The following is a 23353-nucleotide window of genomic DNA, read 5'->3' as shown; positions in this document are numbered from 1 at the left end:
CAGGGCTGCCGACAGTGGGGTTCGAACCTACTATCTCCCGAATACTGGATACTGGCCGCACTTAAGCGACTGCAGCTATCGAGCTCGGTATGCTGTGATTTGTATGTGTAGCAGCTTGCCATGCAACACTTTCTGATAGGCCCTATTATGAGTTCTGATGGTGGTAATGTGGCTGTGTTTATAGTGTTTATTTCAACAGAGTGAAGTTCAGTCCCTTATGAGTATCCTTTCCTCTAATCTCAATACTATCATCATCTTCACTAGCTTGGTAGCAGTTACTTTATTTCCTCTGGACTAAATTCTATTTAGTGATATGTAGCCTACTCTGGATTAAATATTCTGCATAATTTCCTGGGGACTCTGTGCTTAACATGTGCGTGTTTTGTTTTTCAGGGATCCTCGTTGTGGAAGGCCCGCAGTGTGCTGGAGAAGGCGCTACTTGTTCTTCTGGCATTATTGCTGCTTTTGGTGCTGGTGTTAGCCGCCCTGTTGAGTGCAGCAACACATCATGATAATGGAAGACAAGTGCTACATGTGAGGCAACATTATCCCAGTAAGATTATCACATCACTTGACCTTGTAATTCCAGTTTTCTTGTATAAACTGAAAAGATGGGATGAAAGGACATTTGTTACTATGTCTTTGAATCCTGGCTTTTGCTACAGGCTAGTGGAAAAGAGCTAGGATAATGGAAAATAGCAAATATATCGATGAGGCCAAGTAACTCCCTGGACCTTAGCCGTCACAGTAAAATTACTAATACAAATCTTTCACATCCATACTTGTCACTGTAACCCACTGTCATAGCTCAAATGACTTGTCACTGTAACCCACTGTCATAGCTCAAATGTCAGACTCATTGGCTGAACGGTCAGCGTACTGGCCTTCGGTTCAGAGGGTCCCGGATTCGATTCCCGGCCACGTAGGGGATTTTAACCTTAATTGGTTAATTCCTACGCCACGGGGGCTGGGTGTATGTGTTGTCTTCATCATCATTTCATCCTCATCACGACACGCAGGCCGCCTACGGGCGTCAAATAGAAAGACCTGCACCTGGCGAACCGAACCCATCCTGGGATATCCCGGCACTAAAAGCCATACGACATTTCATTTCATAGCTCAAATGGCAATTATAATGGACTGGGCAACTATACCATTCATAGATTTAGGGTCTGAATCCCAGCACAAACAGTAGCAATCCAGGAAATTTCAAGTTCTGGGCTTTATTTCTAAATCCAGACCAAACAGCATTTCATACGTAGGCCATTCAGATATTAAATTTTCCTTTTTTTTCTTTTTTTTGTAAACTTAACTTATTTAGCTGGAAAATATGAGAATGGATGACAGATCTATGATGTAGCAATCATGTAACAGCTGGACAGGTCCTGGCTGGTGTTGGTAGCACAGCAGCAGCGGCTCAAAATGACAGCTCGTATTCTTTCTTCTACCTCCTGCGAGGTTCGGTCTGTGATAAAGTTTTTTAATGCGCAAAACATAGCGCTGATGGAAATTCGTCAGCTGTCTCAGGATTACAGGCCGAAGGTCATGAGCAAACAGATGGTGCATCAATGGTGTAGGCAGTTTGCCGAAGGTCATCAAAATGTCCATGACGAAGAGGGCCATGCGCGACCGTCCCTCATCAATGATGTGCCAGATGGGTGCCGAAACATCTGACACCCAACCACAAAATACAACGCTTAGGAGCAGTGCTGACATTTCTGCAGCAGTACCATGATGGTGGTGACGAGTTCCTCTACAGGATCATCATGGGCGATGAGACGTAGGTTGCTCACTTTACCCTGGAAAATGAACAGCATTCATGCATGGGCATTACAGTGGATCTCCAGTCAGGATGAAAGTGAAACAGTCTGTTTCAATGCAGAACCTGATGTGCATGGAATACTGGGACAGGAAGGGCATTTTGCTCAGTGACTTCCTGCCTGGAAGTGAAACAGTGAACACCACGGAAATTGCAACTGGCATTTAAAATAAGAGGCATGGATTTCTCAGTGCAGGTGTTGTGCTGATCCGTAACAAAGCCCACCCACATACGGCTTGGCGCTCAGCAACTGTTCTGCAGGAGTTCGGCTTGGAGATGTTTGATCATCCACCGTACAGTCCTCATCTCTCTTCCAGTGATTTTCACCTTTCCTTGCACCTCAATAAATTTCTTTCCTCTTGATCAGCATTTTTGCATGGACGAAGAGCTGAAGATGAATGTAACATGCCGGTTCCATTCCCTGGCGGCAGACTTCTACGACACTGGCATACAAAAGTTGATCCCACAATATGACAAGTGTCTCAATTCTGGTGGTGTTTATGTTAAAAAATAGCTCCAATAAAGTTTTTCATGTAACTATGTTGTCTTTTTTTTTTTAATAGCGGAACACAATTTCTGGATAGCCCTCGTACATATAAGTATCAGTGGTGTGACAGACAGTTAAGTGAAATGAAAACTTGGACTACTGGAGCAAAGATCACTAAAGCAAGTCCATTACAAGAGAAGTTCTTTGTGATTCAGACTAGCTATTATCCGCGAATGGGTTGTGGGTGCTTAAGTGTCTTTGTCTTTGGTATTCTTACAACTGGAAAACTCAGTGGGATTTCTTGGAGAAAAGACAGATGACACTTTTGTGAATCTGTTTGGAAAACTTAAGAAAACAGTGTTGTGATACTTGGTGGATGGTACTAACAACTTCTAAAATGGCTCCAAAAGGTTATGCCAATTTCATTAGTGTATATACTACAGGGCAATATTGAACTTATTGCACAGCCATTACTTTTGAGAATGGACAAAAATTAAAAAAAGAAAAGGACAGGGACAATCTCCACACCTTCATACTTTGCAGTCTTCACATAGGTGGGCTCTCTCCTCATTAATCACAGTTCTTTTATTTCAATTTCATCTCAGCCCCAATGTGCTCATTTATATTTCCCAGCTTCAACAGGAGGGCAGACATCATAACTCACTGAGGGAGCATTTTGACAAATCTTCAGTGACAACGTGTGAGGTGTCAGATGAAAAGAAAGATGGATAAACACAGGAAAATGAGAAGATACAGATGGTAAAAGACTAGGAACACAGGGCAAATATGAAAGGAGAAAAAAGTTAAATACAATCAATGGAAAGAAGCAAACAAATTATGGATAAAGACACACAGAAGGATAGAAACTTGGGTATACATTGTACAAAGGAAAGTATGTATTGCGTCCTCCTATTCAATATAAGTATCCATCTTTTGATGGAGTAACTCAAATCAAACATGTTTCAGCTCATTTTGAGCCATCTTCAGTAAAAAAAAAAAAAAAAAATGTTTTAAAAACTACGTAAATTAATGTTAAAAGTGTGTCAACATTCCCAAGAGTATCCACATCAATATAGATCAATTTAGGAACCCCTCATGTAATTTAAATGAGATTAACAAGAAAAAATAACATTTTACTTGAAACGTTCATTCCATTTATTTGCCAACAATTTAATAATAAAAACGAACCCCGCTTCCAGCACTCCAACTCACCATCACCCCTCCTTCTCCCCACCAGCTTTGTGCCTCCCTCCCTTACTCCTTTCACTCCTTCTCCCAACCACATAAATACAGCTGAGTCAGCTGCAAACACAACTAGTGGAAGCGAGACCGCTAAACCAAGAAGGTCAAGCCCTTCGAGAGGGCCATTATTTAATAAGCAAGTCCCAAGTTTTCTATTAGTTTATCTTTTAATATTACCCCAAGCTTTTCACATAAGTTCATTTGCCTTCTTTCCATTACAGATTTCGACTTTATCGACAGTTTCCACTATCGAGTCGCACAGTGCTGTAACTTGCATTTATTTTTCTTTCTCTCACACTGTCTTAACTTCTGTTGCCCTCTAGACCACACAAACTTGTGACTCATTGAGGATAGACTGTTCCCAAGTTTTATTTTGTGATTTCATCCTCATTTCAGTGCGACATACTGTACTTTCAGTCTAGGAGCTACTCAACCTTGCTACGACCTCTTAACATGTTTCACTTGTTTTTATATTCTTTCTCATCATGTTTCAATGACACTCTTTTAACATTAATTCTTGTAGTTTTTAATATTTTTGCACTGAAGATGGCTCAAAATGAGCCAAAACATGTTTGATTAGAATTACTCCATCAAAAGATGGATACTTGTATTGAATAGGATGATGCAATAAATAATTTCCTTTGTAAAGCAAAAAACCATCAATACGGAATGATATTAATATCTCGTAATTGGGTACACATACTATCATAAACAAAGTGACAAAAAATGAAACTTCATTCACTTGATTTTTCATTTATTATCCTTCATATTCATTCAAGCGTTGCTGAAATTGATATAAGATGATAAATAATGATAAAATTACTTTGTTTCAGATGATCAGGAACAGTACTGCCTTACAGTTCCATGTCTCACAGCGGCTGTGTCCATGTTCAACTCCCTCAACCCTCAGGCCAAACCTTGTGATGATTTTTATGAGTATGCATGTGGAGGCTGGGTGAAGAGCAACCCTATACCAGATGGCAAGTCTATTTGGGGAACGTTTAGCAAATTGGAGCAACAGAACCAGTTAGTTTTAAAGAATGTATTAGGTAAGTATAAATTGACAACTTTCAGCAACAACTGATCTGGAAGTCAAGTAGGAATGACAAAAAACTGTTAGTCTAGAACTGTAGAAGTATTGTAAAGAAAGATATAGAATTAAGTAATTTAATAGATATATACTTAACAGATATTGTAACAGGAGTTTTATCATGGCTGAGAAATGATATAATGGATGCAGAAATTTTCTCATGGAACTTGAGTGTGTGTCATAGATAGGATAGGAATGGTAGGAGGGGGAGTATTCATTCTGGTGAAAGAAGAAGTTGTAAACTACAAAAAAGTTAAAGATCACAAACATGATATTCTAGGTATAAGGCTCATCTCTAAAGATACTAGGCAACTTGATATCTTTGGAATGTACAGACCAGGAAAGGGTAGCACTGACACTTATTCAGAATTATTTGATAAGATAATCGGCTATGTTGGAAACGATATGTAAAGGAATTTGATTGTAGCGGGAGATCTCAATTTACCAAATGTCAATTGGGAATGTAATACGAACAACAGGAAGCATGACAAGCAAATGGCAAATAAGTTAATATGGGATGGACAACTGATTCAGAAAGTGATGGAATCTGCTAGAGGGAAGAATATTCTGGACGTGGTGCTGGTAAAACCAGATGAGCTCTATAGAAAAACCGAAGTAATAGTGATCACAAAGCTGTTTTTGCTGTAGTTAAAAATAAATGTGATAGAAAGGAAGGTCTTAAAAGTAGGACTGTTAGACAGTACATATGACTGATAAAACAAGCATGAGGGAGTTTTTAAAAAGTAACTATGATCGCTGGAAAATGGTAAATAAAAATATAAACAGACTCTGGGGTGAGTTTAAAGCAATTGTTGAGGAATATGAAAACAGGTTTGTACCTTTAAAGGTGGTAAGGAATGGTATAGACCCACTGTACTATAACAGAGAAGTAAAGAGACTAAGAAAGAGGTGCATACAGGAAAGAAATAGTTAGAAATGGCTGTGGAAGTAAGGAGAAATTGAAGGAACTTACTAGGAAATTGAATCTAGCAAAGAAGTTAGCTAAGGATAACATGATGGCAAGCATAATTGGCAGTCATACAAATTTTAGTGGAAAATGGATGGGTTCCAAGAAGGACATTCCAGAAATCATTAATGAACAAGGGCAGTGTGAAGTATTCAGTCAGCAGTATGTGAAGATTGTTGGTTACAGGGATAATGTCCAGTTAGAGGAGGTGACTAATACTAAAGTAGTATTAAAATTTACCTATGATAATGACGGCATTTACAATAAGGTACAAAGGTTGAAAACTAGAAAAGCAGCTGGAATAGATAATATTTTGGGAGATATATGGGTTGATATATAGTACCATATCCGAAGTACTTAAGCAGACCCGGCCAACAGCTGGAAACTGCAGATGATGATGATGATGATGATGATGATGGTGATCTGAAGTACTTATTTGATTATTGTTTGCATGAAGGAGCTATACTAAATGAATGGAGAGTTGCTATAGTAGCCCCTGTGTATAAAGGAAAGGGTAATAGACATAAAGCTGAAAATGACAGACCAGTCAGTTTGACATGCATTGCATGTAAACTTTGGAAAAGCATTCTTTCTGATTATATTACACATGTTTGCGAAATTGATAACTGGTTCGATAGAAAGCAGTTCGGGTTTAGGAAAGGTTATTCCTCTGAATCTCATCTTGTAGGATTCCAGCAAGATATAGCAGCTATCTTGGATTCAGGTCAGATTGATTTTATTGCGATTAACCTGTTTAAGGCATTTGATTGGGTGGGTCATGGGAGACTGCTGGCAAAAATGAGTGCAATAGGACTAGACAAGAGTGATTGATTGGGTGGTTATATTTCTAGACAATAGGGCCCAGTTTCTTCAACTGTAGGTTAAATGTAGCTTAACATATGTTAACTCACAAGTGTTATTTTAACATTTCAGTTAACAGTCCCCTGTTTCACAAACGCATTTCCACCATTTGTTAAGTAACATTCGTTACAGACAAATTAACACATTCCCGTGAGATTTCTGAACGCACTCAACAGTGTTCGTCTTTTGTTTTTTGTTTACATGCCGGCTCACGTGGCGCTTATCGCAGTTAATTGGAACAGTGCTTTAGTCTCATGCACTCATACTCTGGTCGCGTGTTTTGTGGTTAAGTTCAGGGGAGGATTATTACAATATAGAGCTTATGGCTAGTAGAGAATGCGAAGATAACGTAAGCAATAAGAGGCAACGGATGCCTAACTACGAGTATGAGTGGAACCTGTTTGTAGATTTAATGGGAAAATATGCAACTATAATAGAAAATAAGAGAACGGATGGTGTTAGCATAAAAGAAAAAGGCATTACATGGGGCAGGCTGTATCGGGAATTTAACTCTGATTATTAGATTTACAAAGCGCTGTATGAAACAGTTAAAGCAGTTCTATGTGAATACGAATAGAAGTGTGAAGAACGGAAAGGCCAAGGTGAAAATTGAAACTTATAAAACTGGTGGTGGAATTTTTCCTAAGGGGATGAACGATTGCAGCGAGAAATTGCTTGCGACAATGGATGACCACGTTGAACCGCTCCAGAACCCCTTCAACGGTGATGCGGAATACAATGGTAAGTTTTATTGGTCTTATATAGATGGTTATATCAGTATATTTAATAAATTATTAATATATTTCTCCCATGCTTGCTTATTTCCAACATTCCTACCAGTAAGTTTACATTGCAATGCAATTCAGTATAATATCACTTTATTTTATTTTAGGCGATATTACTGTAGTAGACCTAAATGAATTTCATCCACATGATTCCACTACCTGGACTGAAGAAGTATTTTCTCTGGGCGAGGGGAATCAAGAAGACCAAAGTACATTGGATACTCCCAAATCTTCTAGGGGTAGTGAAAATGTAAGTAACAGTGTTTCCTTGTTTAAAAATGGGAGTGTGTTAGTTATCATCATCTTCAAACAACAGGGACTAGGCCTTACTTACTATACCATCACTTGGCTTGTACGTAATGAAAACCCCTACTGTTTGGTGGAAAAATATATTTTTTTCTTCTGAGGTTTTCATTTTGCACTTACGAGGTACATGTATACGGAACTGCATGCACGAGGGCTATATTCTTAAAGCAGCGATACGTGATACATGATGCTTATTGGTGAAAGTTTAATATATGAACTTTGGAAGATGTTGAGATTAATTGCCACTTTCTGAGTTTAATTGTTGTTTTCCACCTCTCTTCTAAAACCTGCATTTAACCCTAGAAAACACAACCTATTTTAATAGTACATAAACACATATCATATTATTTACGGCTGCACTTTCCATTTATTATTTTGCAGCATACACATCACTATACCGTACTTATGCAAATAATCCCCGCCGCCAAATTATCTCTGTACCCTAATTTGAGGAAGGATAATTTTGAAAAAATGAAATGAACTAAAATTCCTTCCAGCGAAAGAGTAAGAGGCATAAACAAGCAGTTTATATCGCTGCTCTTCCACGTGGTCTTTACACAAATATGAACGTGACGGATATAGCTACTTTGCCTAAACATACTTGAGACGATAAAAATGCATTATCACTGCTATGCAATAAATTTGCCATGAAAATTGGCAAGTAGGCCTTCTTGCGTTACAGGTATTTTATGATTTCACTCAAACTTGGCAACTATGAAACACTGTAGGCGCACAGAAGTGAGTGAAATTGCAGAAAGCTACCCCTGAATGTTCTGGAAGACGCGTTCTATCGTAACGCTGAGAAAATTCAAATTTAAATTACTCTGTAAAAACAATTGTTTAAATGTAAAGACAGTTTTGAATTAAAAGTCTGAATTGTTTTCTGTTTGAATATGATATATGGGGGCAGTTTTGTTCCATCTGCAGTTATACAAAGCATAACTGTACACCCAACATCGAAAACTATGGGAACCAGGTGCACATTGCCAACCTTGATGCAAATAAAACCTGCACCCCAATTTCGTGCCTCAGTTAAAAAATAATAATAATTTGCGGGGATTATTTGCGTAAATACGGTATTTTTGAAAATCACACACAGCAGGTCTTTCGTCAATCAGAAGTAATCTATCCACTGACTGTCATCGTATTATTTGCAGTTGGCCACCTTCTGCCACTAACTGCAACTTGAGGTCTTTCTCCTCTTCATAGTAGCATGTTAGCCCTCTTCATGCTGCTAGGTCCTACTTGTGCTTCTCAAGATCCACAAAAACATTGCACATAAGTTAATTGTTTCATTCATCAGGAGCAGGTTTGCATACTGATTTGCATAGTGTAATTTGCAGTTTGTCTGCAAACACTGACTGCAATGTGACATCATTTGCCTCTCTTAAAAGACATGTGGCAAATTGTCCGCTTCGGACTGCTGGTTCCAGCTTCTGCTTGAGAGGGTCCACTTTTAACGCCTATCCTTGTATCATTATCTGGAGATCAGACTGCAGGCTCAAGATTTCAAGTCTTTTCTCCAACAACGGTCTTGTAAGTGCTTCACTCAGGTGGATAAGAAAGCAGTTCATGACATTGACTTTCGTGTATAACTCAAGCATTCAGACAGCCTATATTCAGCATGCCATAGAACACGCAAAGTGGCCAGCATGGTTTTACGAACACGGTTGTGGTTATCACTCATTTGGTCCAATGTATCGGCCCCTGATAATTTCTTATACCCTGATTTTGTGGTATTGTAATCCTCAGGTATGTCTGGCTTGTTGCTATCTACATTAAGAGTAGGATCATGGGTGGTGGACAATAAAACAACTACTCTCTTAGCCTTGAAATTAGGTTTGAAGGAAACAAGGGGTTTTTTCGCGATCAAAACAAAACATAGAAGTTTCTACTTTTGTTTGTTTTGTTGCTAGTAGTTCCAGAGGTATCTCTGGCTTGTTCATCTGTACTGTGCCTACTCAAGTCAGTTTATCTTTCAGTAGATCATCAGCAAGTTTCATCGAAGTAAACCAGTTGTCTACCATGATGTTTCTGTTAGATTCACAGAGTGTCTTGCTCAACTCCTTTACATAATATTCACCTAGGGGCAAATCACCAGTATCTGTAGATTGTCCAAAATGAGGGAATAGCATCTATCATATATTTTGTTTTAGTATCATAAGCCAATTTGATGTCATACTTGTTAGGTTTATTTGTAATGTACATCTAGAATGGACATCTTCCATGAAAGGCGAGGAGCTGTTTGTCAGTTGTTATGAAAGACCCTGGCCTATAGGACGTTGTACAATTGTTAACAAATTCTTCCTATACTTCCCTTATGGGTGCAAAAGAACCATTCTCTTTCCTTTCCAGTTGAGTATTTTTATCATCAAAGTGCAAGCATGCCTCAAATCAATTTGACACTTGAAAGAGAAAGCAAAGGCTGCTTGCAGACCTATCTCATGACAGATTTGACTGGGAAGTACGTTCACTATCCTAAAGCAAATTCGATTGTTGTTCCTAGTATTTAACATGCAAAATAAAGTTATGGCATATAGTAGTTATCTTATGAATAAATTTGTTTCTGTTGCCACTGAGTGTACTTCTGACATCCATCAAGGAGATTAGCAGGTGACACAGGACAACGTACTAACGTAAGAAAGAAGACTCTCTTCAGCTTCTTACGAGACTTGTTCATGGGCCAGTTAGTTTTCACGAGACTTGTTCAATGGCCAATTAGTTTTGAGGCAATAATAATAGAAATTCACATTTTTCAGAGTTCATTGTTGATCTGTATCTGCGTCCACATAAATCACAGTCAAACATTTAGCAAACTGATAAGTGATTATTTTTTAGTGCAGCTGACAGGACTTAAAAGGTCTAACAGGGCTTTCAACTCCAGATGAGACACATCATGTTGTGTACGAACAGGTGATTTGTACTTATTTCTCTTCCTTTGAATTTCCTCTTTAGTATGGCATATAATTCTTAGTGTCTACAAAAAATACAGAGAAGGATATTTGTGGGCAAAAGTTTAGTTACTGCAACAGTTTTTCAGCGCGGACATCTAGATGCAATTGTACTGTCATTTGTTTCTTTCTCACAGACTTCTCATGATGGTCGTGAGCGTGCGGTGCGCAGGGCTGCCAACTCTTGACCTTAAGAACTAGTCGTGCATAGTTAGGTGCGGCGGTGCTAGTTTTCAACTTACAAACTAGCGGATTGGTTTGGACTGTGACTGAGTAAAGGGGGTCTGGGGGCATGGGCCCCCAGGTTAGGACTGCGAAGCGGCTGTTAGGCCTCTAGCATTCTATATGGTTATAGCAGTGCATTAAAAAAGCTGAAGTGATTTATCATGCTGGCTAGTGACAAAGCTATTGGTCTGGATTAGTTAAGTCCGGCTGTTGACAAAACCATTGGTCTGGATTGGTTAGGTCTGGCTAGTGACAAAACCATTGGTCAGGATTGGTTAGGTTATTGACAAAACCATTGGACTGGGGCTAAGCAAAGGGGGTCTGGGGCATAAGCCCGCACGTTAGGGTCGCGAAGCAGCTTTAGGCCTCTAGCATTCCATACGGTGAGAGCAGCATATTCAAAAGGCTGAAGTAATTAATCATGCCTGCTAGTGGCAAAGCTGTTGGTCTGTACTGTACATTTTTCCTTACAGATTGCATTTAGTTGTGTTTTTATTGCACGCAGGTTGGTAACGGAATGTATTTCACTTCAATGCTGGGAATGATGTCATACCTCAGCCAATGGAAATGCTACAGCGCTTGAGCAGTGAAGCATGGCATGTGATAAATTATATTAGGTTATAAAAGTAAATGTATTTCTGGGGGGCAGTGGGTGGATCCCTGGCTGTTGCAGTGAACACATCTCTCCCCTACAAGGTATTCCACATAAGATTTGTAACATTTCAAATCCCTTATGATGCTATAGAACTTATGCTCCACATATTGAATTTCTACCATATTTGTGTACCACATGCTTGTTTGGCTACACCTAGTGGAGACCATACAGAATTAATTATGTTTCTGCTAGGAGTATGACATGATAATTTTCTCACAGGCTGAGGAACTTTTTAGGTGGTATAATAATATACGGATTTCCCAGAAAGGATTCTTTACACTCATCTTCACTGGTTTCTGATTCATCAGTGGATTTCATAATATTTTGTTCATCTGACAGCTCTACATACTCATCGTCAGTATCAGTTGGTACGATATTGTCTATTTCTATACTGTCGTCTTCATCAGCACTCGACTCATTACCATCACTCTTCCCCTAAGTATCTTGAAGCATTAGTACAATTTTTGCACCAAACTCCGGAACGTTTCCTCTTAGGATGCTCATCAAAAACCATTAAAATGTGAAAAAGGCTAATGTTTACACTGGTTGAGGTTATATAGTGCCTTATTTGCATAAGTCACAAATTTAAGTTTCATATAATTCTATCCTGAATACTTACCTTGTCGTAACTGCACCACGTAAACACAAAAGCTTGTAAAATTCATGGTTCAGTATTGTTTTTTACTCATGAACAAACAGATCATGGAATAGAGCTCATCACGGCAACTTTTATGACGTGTTAGGTAGGTACTACAATGGACAGTAATGTGGCGCATGAAGGACAATAAAAATAACTCATTGTTGTTAAAATTATGAGATTCTGTGTTCATTGTCAGAAACAATTGAAATATCTTTGTATAGATTACTAATCGCCAGAACATGTCGTCCCTACTGAGAATCCCAAACACCCTCTATCTCACCATTTTAAAATATCCTCCTCTTCAATCATGATGTAGAGATCCATGTTAGAATTTCTGTTTTATCTCTGAGGCACCATAATAATGTTTAGCCCACCACCACCACCATCTAATAACTCGAGCAAAATATCGATAGAGAACAGCTGTGGGATGTAAACAGGATTGAGATAGGTTGGAGTAAAAAGTGAGTAATATATGCATGTCCCACCACTGCTCTGTTCTGATATGGATTTCTGATCCCAAGCAGAGAAGTGATAATGGAAGATAGGAACTCTATTGGTTCAACCAACATGATATATTTTTAATTAAATTTTGTTGGAAAGGCTTAAGAAATAATGTATTAATCTGAATTATTGAATTTTTCATTTTTGGTATTTTTACCCATGGGAACAGCAGTACTGGTATTGATACACTCCAAAATTAATCCTCCCTCTATCCTGAATTTGCAGCCTTTAAAAGAGAAGATATTATTTATACAATATTGTGTTATCTTCGATTGAGATTCTAGGAATTTACCTGTGGTTTGGAACTAAACTTTCTGTTTCATTTTCCCGAGTCTTTTGGCGACTCGCTCACCCTTAATAAAATTTAAGGTGTTGTAAATATGCATATATAAAAGTCTCTAGATTTAGTTTGAAATTGGTTATTATTTTAGGAAATTAGTGTAATTTATTTAAGGTGTATTTGTTGTATATTATGTTTTATTGAATCATCCTTAATTGGGAAAATAACCTGTTGATGATAAATAAATAAATCAATCAATCTTAATTAATTAAATTGTTAGATTTATTCTTCGTGAAAACAAAGTAATGTTTTATTTCTGTCAGTAGGCCTAAATAATAAACAATCGAACCCCTCTTCTGCAGACACCATCGGTTCCGTTGCAAAATGTCCGTTATGACAGGTGTCCACTGAGACAAGGTTGTCAAAATTAATTTAACATTTTAACAGCAAAAACATCCACCTTATATATAAATCATTTCTAACTAAACATTTGCCTGGGAGATATTAGAAGTGATTTTACAAACATTACAGCTTCAGGAAATAATCATTCTGCTGTGTGTGTATCGTTTTTCATTAATGCAGTATTCTTGAAAAGAGAATTAAGTCTTCTAAATGGATCCATTGTGTTATCCCCGAACTTGCGATCGAGAACGACACACGAATTCTTCCTCTGTTTAAGAATCTAAACTTTCAGTTTCTTTGCTCGAACACACTTGAACCATTCATATACCATAACGTTCACTTCTGAAAAAATTGACCCCTGCTTTCTTTTCACTCCTTAATTCCCATTTTCCTCCCACTCTCTTTAAATTTCATTTCTATTATTCACAGTTGTGTTTAGTTGGGTTTTCCCACACATTTTTCAATGAGCTTTCCCATTTAAAATTTTTTCGCAGTTTCTGTAATTACATTTTTTCTTGTCCCTTGTTGCTGGGCAATTGAAATGTTGCAGTATTCCTGTCTGAACAATTAGGAAATGTAAGTCTCTTCTTTCTAAGTTTAACTGAACTATCTGACCTTGACCTTATCAGCGATAATCTGAGTTATGGATAAAATTATGTAAGTTAGGTTGGAAAATCCTTTGGAGACTTGCAAGTAAACAGTCACTGGCAGCATTCTCAGTCGAGTAAAATTCTGAGTACATACACGAATTAGAACGCAAGACGGCCATAATGAAAGGTGTGGAAAGAGACCTGTGTAGAAGAAATAACTTCATGACTATTACAGCATCCCTATGGACATTTCTTTCTCTTTTCCTAGCACACAAAATGATACAAACATTCAAGAAAGGAATTCCCGCGTGTCTGCAGAATGGTTTTAAAAGAAAGGATGACACAAATCGGTGTAAAAACAGTGTTCTGGAACGTGTAAAGTGTCCGCTTAAGACAAGTGGACAAGACTAATAGCGTTGTCTGCTATCCAGTATTTGAGCTGTCCACTTAAATGAGGCTTATTTAACATGCGTCTTATGTAAAATAAAATCAGTTCCATTGAAAAATGTTCATATAGAGAGGTGTCTGCTGAATAATGGTGTTCGTTAGGGCAGGTTCAACTGTATTAAATTTCAGGATAATACTGAAAAAGCTGTCTTTCCATTATGGCATGCAGTTATTTTTTAAACTTGTCCCTAGAATCATATATGGGCTTGGCATTTGCTCGTGTGATTTGTGAATGGAAATGGAGAAAAAGTAATCTCACCAGGAAATGTATTTCCAGTTAAAAGATCTGCTGATACAGAAAGGTGCTTGAGTGTGAGGAAATTATAAAGCGTTGTCAGTGATCTTAGTTTGGTGCCAAGGAAAGTACAGTTAATATAGGTTAGCTAAGCGAGGTACTCTGAAACATCGGTTTATTTTATGTAAAGAAGATGGAAGTACTAGATTTGGAGGCAAATTGGAAAAATAACATGCAAACAGATGGAAACCATATTTTTCAGTGTTGCTGCTTCAATACTGCTTCATACTTTTGTAAAGTAACATGCTTAATAGTCGCTGACAAAGAAATGTAAACATATGAAAAAATGGAATTCACCTGTGAGTGGATGTAGAACCACAAAGAAGAGCAGTTACAGGGAAAACATTGTTAAAAAAAGTAATTGTTGCCTCTTCTTAGTCATGTGGTGGAAGAGGGGGCAAGAAGAGTTGTTTTATTCTGAAAATTTTTATAATTTACCATCCATTCACTGATGAGTTTGCTCCTTTCATCTGTTAGTATGTTCAGTTGCCTGACATAGCAGATTTAATTCTTATCTAAAGAAAGAAATATTTTCATTTTCTTTTATTGCCAAAGCAGTGCTAGAAATGAAGCTTAAAATAACAGAAATAAATTTAAAACAATATGAACATTACACTGAAGCACTTTTTTTTTATTTCAGGAAAAAGCCAGGTCATCCGACTACAGTCCAGCCCCTCGTCAAAAGAGGACGGCACAAGCAATGCGTTGCCGCACCAACATCGCCAATTTGGCTGGCACAAGTTCGAACCTCTGTGAATTAGAAAAATAATTAATATTAAAAAAATTTAAGAAAGAGGATGAACTTCTAGATATTAAAATTGAGAAAGCTTGCATTAAAATTGAGAATGCCTGCTTGAAGCATAAAATATTAATGACACAATTAGGCCTAAAATGTTTGTAAGGTAACAAATGTAAAAAGTGTAAAAAAGTTTTAATAAATATATTTGTTATAGCAAGAAATATTTTAGTTTGTTACTTACAATTGAAGTGTTGAATGGCTATAGCATTCCTAAGGACAACTGCATTTCTGGGCTCTTCTATAGCGAGTCTAGGAGCGTTCCTGTTTCTCCTTTCAGCGAGATACTCGTGTAACACTGCATCAACAGGGGGGATGTCATCTTTTGTTAAAATAGAAATATTGTGCAGAATAGCAGTAGCTACAATGATGGTTAAGCTAATCTGAATCTTTGTTCGGAGCCCCATGCTGAGAATAGGAAATCGCCTTTTCCACACACCATATGCTCTCTCAGCACAATTTCTTGCTTTAATATGTGCTCTGTTGTAGTTTAGCTGGGCTCTCCCAGCGGGTTGCAGAAATCGGGTCATTAAGTACTTTCTCAATGGGTATCCATTGTCTCCTAAAATATGCCATCCGTGATCCTTCCTATTTCAAAATCTGCCCTGATTTGACAGTTATTAAATATGATACTGTCATGTACAGAACCTGGCCTGCGTGCTACAATGTTTCTGTTAAGATTATTTGCATCCACAATGGTCTGCACATTCACAGAGAAATAGCTCCAAGTCAATGTCCCGCGATTTTACCACCAAAAAGGGCACCGGCCAAGGATCACCATTTAGGTTAGATGGGAAGAGAAAAGAGCATATTCTCTTGAAGTGTCCATCATCAAATAAAGTCAAGTTCCCCTCAAGAAAGTGCAAAGTGTGCTTCAAAAATAAAATTATTAGTGAAACGTGCTATTTTTGTGGAAAGTGTGGTGTTCAATTCATCTAGATAAGTGTGACATACTACACCCTACAGAAATACTAGACGACTTCATTAAGGTATGTGGAAAATTTTGTTTCCATATCTTGATTAGTGTAGAACTTATTGTGAAAAGAATTCATTGTTGTTTGCTCTGCCACTAACAGCTGGAATAGCCCGGGCCAGCCCTTTAAATAGGCTACTCAGATGATGGGCGTGAATGTGTTAACACAAGTATTAATAATTTGTTAGTGTTAACAATTCTTGATGAGACAGTCATTTTGTTAAAGTGTGTGTTAAGTACATTTAACAACGGTGTCAACTCTTAACATCAGTTGAAGTGACCAGCTCTAGATCTCAGAATTAGAGTAGGTGAAGCTTTATCTGACCCTGTAATAATTAAGAGGGTAATTCCACAAGGCAGTATTATTGGACCTTTGTGTTTTCCTATGTACATAAATGATACGAGTCAAGAAGTGGAATCAGAGATAAGGCTTTTTGTGGATGATGTTATTCTGTATAGAGTACCAGGAATAGATAAGTTACAAGATTGTGAGCAACTGCAAAATGACCTCTATAATGTTGTGAGATGGACAGTAGGCAATGGTATGATGATAAATAGGCTTAAAAGTCAAGTTGTGAGTTTCACAAATAGGAAAAGTCCTCTGTTTTAATTTCTGCATTGATGCGGTGAAAGTTCCTTATGAGAATTGTTAATCTTCATTGGGGTAATCATATAAATGGGATTGTAAATAAAAGGTACAGATCTCTGCACATGGTTATGAGGGTGTTAGGGGTTGTAAGGATGTAAAGGAGAGCGCATGTAAGTCTCTGGTAAGACCCCAACTAGAGTATGGTTTCAGTGTATGGGACCCTCACCAGGATTACTTGATTCGAGAACTGGAAAAAATCCAAAGAAAAGCGGCTCTATTTGTTCTGGGTGATTTCCGACAAAAGAGTAGCGTTACAAAAATGTTGCAATGTTTGGGCTGGGAAGACTTGGGAGAAAGGAGATGAGCTGCTCGACTAAGCGGTATGTGATATACATGATACGAAGTCTCTCACAGTGCATTGGCACTGCTGGTGACTCCAAATAGCCTATGCAGTGGCCTCCACAGTATGCACTAGCCATGTGTCTCGGTAGGTGTGCTATTTACCAACTGATGAGCCCAACTTAGCACACTGGACGAAATGCTGTCAACCAGGAATGAGTTGGCTGGAAAATTTGTAATGTCCAATAATGGACTAACTATATTGGTATTATAAGTGGTATGTTTCAGGCTGTCAGTGGAGAGATGGCATGGAACGACATTAGTAGACTAATAAATTTGAGTGGTGTCTTTAAATGTAGAAAAGATCACAGTATGAAGATAAAGTTGGAATTCAATAGGACAAATTGAGATAAATATTTGTTTATAGGAAGGTGAGTTAGGGATTCGAATGACTTACCAAGGGAGATGTTCAATAAATTTCCAATTTCTTTGAAATCATTTAAGAAAAGGCTAGGAGAACAACAGACAGGGAATCTGCCACCTGGGCAACTGCCCTAAATGCAAGTCTTGATTGATTGATTGATTGATTGATTGATTGATTGATTGATTGATTGATTGATTGATTGATTGATTGATTGATTGATTGATTGATTGATTGATTGATTTCCTTTAGGTTCTTTAGTACTCTTATCACCAATATGCTAGAATGACACCTTTACTAATACAAGCCGCAAATTATTAGATATACTGTATATGCTAGTATAGACATTGCAATAACACAGATATATACACAATAAACTAGCAGGATGATGAATGCATATTTGTTCTTAACTGAAGCATTAGAAACAATGTGAAGGGTGCTTTCTTGCTCATCTTCTTAGTTGATGTAACATAAATAACTTGAAAAGAATCACATTTTTTTATCTATTAGGGCTGGAACGTAATAGTATGGTACAGGTTTTTAGGGGTCCTATTTTATTTGTCCCTGGCTGTAAGTTGGAATGAATTCAAATTATCTTTTGAAATTTTTTAAATTTATTTATTTTATGTATTTTTATTTAATCAAAATAATGACAATTGTTACATAAACTACTACTCTGGTAGGGACAGTTCAGCTGTTAATACAAAGATACGAGGACAAAGGATTGAAAATTGTATATACATTGTTGGAAGAAATGCAAAGAGAATTGTTCACTGTTTCACCCTCTTAATATTTTGAAGCATTTCCTTCAAAAAACACCAAGAGACTGGATATATATACGAGGGTTGGGGCAAAAGTCATGGCAACTAATTTTTTTTTTTTTTAGATACCAGTCCGGTTGTAAAATATGACATATACAGATGAAAGGACAAGATGTTAACTACATGTGTGGACAATGAATAGCACTGAAATATCGTAACACACTAATTTATTACGGTAGTATACAGGGCAATATGGCCTTCCCAGTGCAAAAGAATGACAACACAGTACACATAAAATTGACATGACAAACCTGGGCCTAAAAAATCTTCAAAGTAGTTCCCTGCTACTGACACCACATGCTGCCAACGACGTGGGAGGCACTGAATACCGTCTAACTCAGCATTTGTCGCACCATGTGTGAATCGGGTGACCTGTTGGCGCACAGCATTAGCAATGTTCTCTCGCGTTGCATACCGCCTACCACGTAGTGGTTCCTTAATCTTTCGAATGACCGGGCGAGTTGGCCGTGCGCGTAGAGGCGCGCGGCTGTGAGCTTGCATCCGGGAGATAGTAGGTTCGAATCCCACTATCGGCAGCCCTGAAGATGGTTTTCCGTGGTTTCCCATTTTCACACCAGGCAAATGCTGGGGCTGTACCTTAATTAAGGCCACGGCCGCTTCCTTCCAACTCCTAGGCCTTTCCTATCCCATCGTCGCCATAAGACCTATCTGTGTCGGTGTGACGTAAAGCCCCTAGCAAAAAAAAAAAAAATCTTTCGAATGAGACTGAAGTCACAGGGCGAAATGTTGGGAGAGTACGGTGGGTGATCCAATTCTTCCCATCCCCAATGTCACAGTAGCTGCCTTACTCTGCTTTATGTGGTTTTGCATTGTCGTGCAGGATTATTGCACTGTCCACAAGATCCGGACGTTTCTCCCGAACGCCACATTGTACCTGTCGCACCAGGAAGTCCCTGTAGTACTGTGCGGTCACTGTTCTGCCGTGTGGAACAAAGTGGTATACATGACATGGTCATACATGACGATCACCATCAATTTGACTGGGGAAGGATTCTGACGGACCTTCTGCCTCCTTGGTGATCCAGCATGTCGCCATTCCGCAGACTGACGTTTCAGTTCTAGTTCATATGTCCTGGCCCAAAATTCATCGATGGCGATTATTTGTGACAAGAATTGATCGCCATCCTGTTGCCAGCATGCAAGATGGTCGGAGCATATTGCATAGCGCACCCACTTTTGAACTTCCGTCAGTGCATGCGGTACCCACCACAATGCGATTTTGCGCAGTTGCAGCTCATTACGCAATATCCTGTGGACGGTGCGTTTCTCGATTCCACTTGCCCTCTCTAACTCCAGTAGTGTCCATCGTTTGTCTTCATCCAGGAGCTGCTCAATGACGGCACGTGCCACGTCGGTTCGCACACTGACAGGTCGTCCCAAACGTTGCTCATCACTGGTTGACACACGTCCTTGCTGAAACTTTTCTACCCACCGTGCTACTGTACGGTATGGTAGGGCATTATTCCCAAGGGCTTCCACTAATTCACTGTGACATTCCATCGCATTTCTCCCTCGGAGAACGGCTATTTTGATGTAAGCACGCTGCTCAACACGTGTTACTTCCATCTCGCATGACACTCACCAGCTGACTGATTTCACAGCACTCGCTGCACTACTACCAACTATCACAGAGCCATCTGTTGTTCTGCATACACACTATGTCTGCAGAACTTCCACACGACACATTGTAACTTTCTTAACTGTCTGACTAACTTTTGAAACATATTAATCTGAATTTATATTGATAATCTGAATATCTTCATTTAAAATGGAAAATCTGAAAATTAACATTCATTAAATAAATTACACACTTGTCCAACCTTGTACTCACACTTACTTGTTACCTGCTTACTTACACATACGTTATTTGAAGGGCGCCAGCTGTCACTCAGTACAGCAATAATAGAATGAGATTCTTGACTATCTCTAGGGTGTGGGGTAATAAGCTTACTTTTGACAACATACCATATAAGTTCTGGGAAAAGGAGATTGGCGTTCGGTTTCCCCATTAATTTTGAGGTTAAGATATTTTACTGTCAATGAAATGAAACTATGAATTCGTTTGATAGAACAATATATATTCTTTAAATAATATATCAAAAAATAGTGAGTCTTGTTGCGATAAAACAGATGAGAATATGAAATTATGACATTGCAACTGAAAGAAACTAGGCATGAATTTGAATTCTTCTTGACCGGACATTTAACAATTTATACGAAATATTTCCCTCACTGATTCACTTGACTGTACCTTCAACACTTTTAGTGTAATTACGACGTATTCCTTTGATCTGGTGTTTACTGTAGATGTGTCACGCCTAACTTGGTGATACATCCTTGTGACTGCTTCTCCATCTCATCTGACTTCTTTGTAAGTCAATATGGTATTACCTCTTGGTAGGTCCTGGGTTGCCCTCTCTGACTTCATGGTAAGCCCTTGCGTCCGTGTCTTCCACTAAGTGACGGACCAACCATTTGGTCTCACTCTCTCAATGACCAATAATGGCTCACTGAGTCTTCACCATCTCTCGTTCACACTGGTTGACTGACCAACTAAGGCCTCTTGATCTAGTAGACTACTTCACTGTACTGCATCCGTATAACTAATGACTGACGCTACAATATGCACCCACCTTTTATAGACGTTGGTTGACACAGCTACGTAATCTCCAGAAATAACAATGACATACTCCCACCTACGCGACAGATATTACATCCAGTGGTGAAATAGCCCTGCGGCGGCCGACTCGCTGAGCGCATATCTAAATAAATATGATGACATAGCCATGGCGCGGCGATGACTTGGCAGAATCGCCACTAATCTTGCACAATGTCCCAACGTCACACCCAATCTCTGATATATACAACAATTCTCACTGTACAGGTATTGAGTGTTTTTCTACACATACGTATATATGCATACATCTAAGTACAATCTTGCAAGCAACAGGCAATTGCAAAATCGAATTAAATAAAACGCATAATTACAATAATAGTAACAATATCACAGATAAAATAATAATAATATGGACATAATAATAATAAATAAATAATAATAATAATAATAATAATAATAATAATAATAATAATAATAATAATAATAATAATACAGATAAAATAATAAAAATACAGATATCATCTTGTAACGGGATTTGAACCGTTACAACATATATGTTTGTGATCCGTTCATATACATATCTACAAGAAAAAAATAGTTGCCATGACTTTTGCCCCAATCCTCATATATACATTTTCAAAGGAGAGAAAATAAAAATGTGATCAGTTTTAGGCTTTTAATTCATGCTACTCAACTAAGATGTTGGTATTTTTCTACCTGGCCAAGATTTGAACAACACGTTTATTGCCATCTTATGTTGCTCTTTAACATACTTAATATTTTGTTCACTCTTTTCATAAATTTCATAAAATATATTAGAATGCCAGTAACATCAGGCTTGCTGCAAGTAGTCATCAAGATGTTGCAAGGTGCAGGGTGACCAAAAAGTCTGTCCACATTTAACAAGGCAATATTTTGCGGAATATTGGAGGTAGGGAGGTAATAATTGACACACATGATTGGCATGATGTGGGGTTTGACACCAAAATAAATTGCACAAAATGACCAACAGAAGGTGCTGGACAACAACACATCACAAACAAATTGCCACACGTGCTTGACATGAAATGGGGTTTTATTGACACCGAGTGCACAAACAGGCCAACAGATGGCGCTGGGCAGCAACATGTCAGTGATGCCGCACGAGACCTGTGTACAGTATAAAAGGAGCTGTTATGAGAGAAGAAATTAGATGCACCTACAATTGCTGCATGTCACGCTTGGCTTCCCCGGTCCGCTGACCTCAATCCTTGTGATTATTGGTTGTGGGGTTACCTGAAGTCTCAAGTCTACCTCAATCATCTGACCTCATTATGGATGTTAAAAGACAACATCTGACACAAATTTCTCACCATAGATACGTATATGCTGTACAGTGCTTTTCGCAACATTGCCCCTTGGCTATAGGTATTGTTGATGAGTGACGGCTGACATGTGGTGAAAATAATCAATTATGTGGAGCATGTGTTATAAAGAGCATCATCTTTGCTAAAACTCGAGTATTTTGCTAATTATTGCTTGCAAGTCGTATGAAGCGCCATCTGTTGGTCATTTTGTGTACTTTATTTTGGTGTCAATAAAAAATAAATGGAAAGATGGTATGATGGTAAACAGAATGAAATGTTAGGTTGTACACTAAGAGGAAAAGTCCTCTCAGTTTTAATTACTATGTTGATGGGGTGAAGGTACCTTAAGGGATCATTGTAAGTACTCAGATGTTAAAATAAGGAAAAATATTCATTAGGGTAGTCACATTAATGAGGTTGTAAATAAAAGTTACAGATGTCTTTACATGTTATGAGGGTATTTAGGGGTTGTAGTAAGGATGTAAATGAGAGGGCGTATAATTCTCTGGTAAGACATCAATAAATGGTTCCAGTGTATGGGACCCACACCAGGAATACTTCATTTTAAGAACTGCAAAAGTTCCAAAGGAAAGTAGCATGATTTGTTCTGGGTGATTTCTGACAAATGACTAGTGTCATAAAAATATTGTAAAGTTTGGGTTGAGAAGACTTGGGAGTAAGGAGACTAGCAGATAAACTAAGTGGTATGTGACAAGCTGTCAGTGGAGAGTTGGCGTGGAATAGCATTTGTAGATGAATTAAGTTTGAGTGGAACTTTTAAAAGTAGAAAAGGTCGTAGTACTTTAGGACAAAAGTAACATTTGCATGTTGTCACTGCCATGTAACACAGCTCACTGAAACTTGAACCATATATAGGAAGAACTGCT

At 38.3% G+C, this 23353-nt stretch overlaps 2 protein-coding genes across 2 annotated transcripts in view; both read left to right on the top strand.

Annotated features, from left to right (window-relative positions):
* The window catches only part of Nep3 (Neprilysin 3), a 465936-nt gene that overhangs the window by 291869 nt on the left and 150714 nt on the right, over positions 1-23353 (top strand). The window contains exons 3-4 of the mRNA XM_067140749.2: positions 394-553; positions 4382-4597. Of these exons, the coding sequence (XP_066996850.2) occupies positions 394-553; positions 4382-4597 (376 nt within the window). The remainder of the gene's footprint in view (positions 1-393; positions 554-4381; positions 4598-23353) is intronic.
* On the top strand, positions 6628-15312 carry LOC137498591 (uncharacterized). Its single transcript, XM_068226452.1, has 3 exons — positions 6628-7207; positions 7359-7501; positions 15184-15312. Exons 1-3 carry the CDS (start codon positions 7006-7008, stop codon positions 15310-15312), a joined length of 474 nt encoding a protein of 157 aa, XP_068082553.1. The 5' UTR covers positions 6628-7005.

Source organism: Anabrus simplex, chromosome 2 (genome assembly GCF_040414725.1).
Source record: "Anabrus simplex isolate iqAnaSimp1 chromosome 2, ASM4041472v1, whole genome shotgun sequence".
NCBI lineage: Eukaryota > Metazoa > Arthropoda > Insecta > Orthoptera > Tettigoniidae > Anabrus > Anabrus simplex.
The sequence above is the reverse complement of the archived record's forward strand: the minus strand, read 5'-3'. Positions and strand labels throughout refer to the sequence as shown.

What these genes read in the sequence shown, in the direction of transcription:
- LOC137498591 (XM_068226452.1), top strand. Translation starts at nt 7,006, where the DNA reads ATGAAACAGTTAAAGCAGTTCTATGTGAATACGAATAGAAGTGTGAAG. An exon ending in CGGTGATGCGGAATACAATG is followed by an intron (nt 7,208 to 7,358) that starts GTAAGTTTTATT and finishes ATTTTATTTTAG; the next exon opens with GCGATATTACTGTAGTAGAC. An exon ending in CTTCTAGGGGTAGTGAAAAT is followed by an intron (nt 7,502 to 15,183) that starts GTAAGTAACAGT and finishes TTTTTATTTCAG; the next exon opens with GAAAAAGCCAGGTCATCCGA.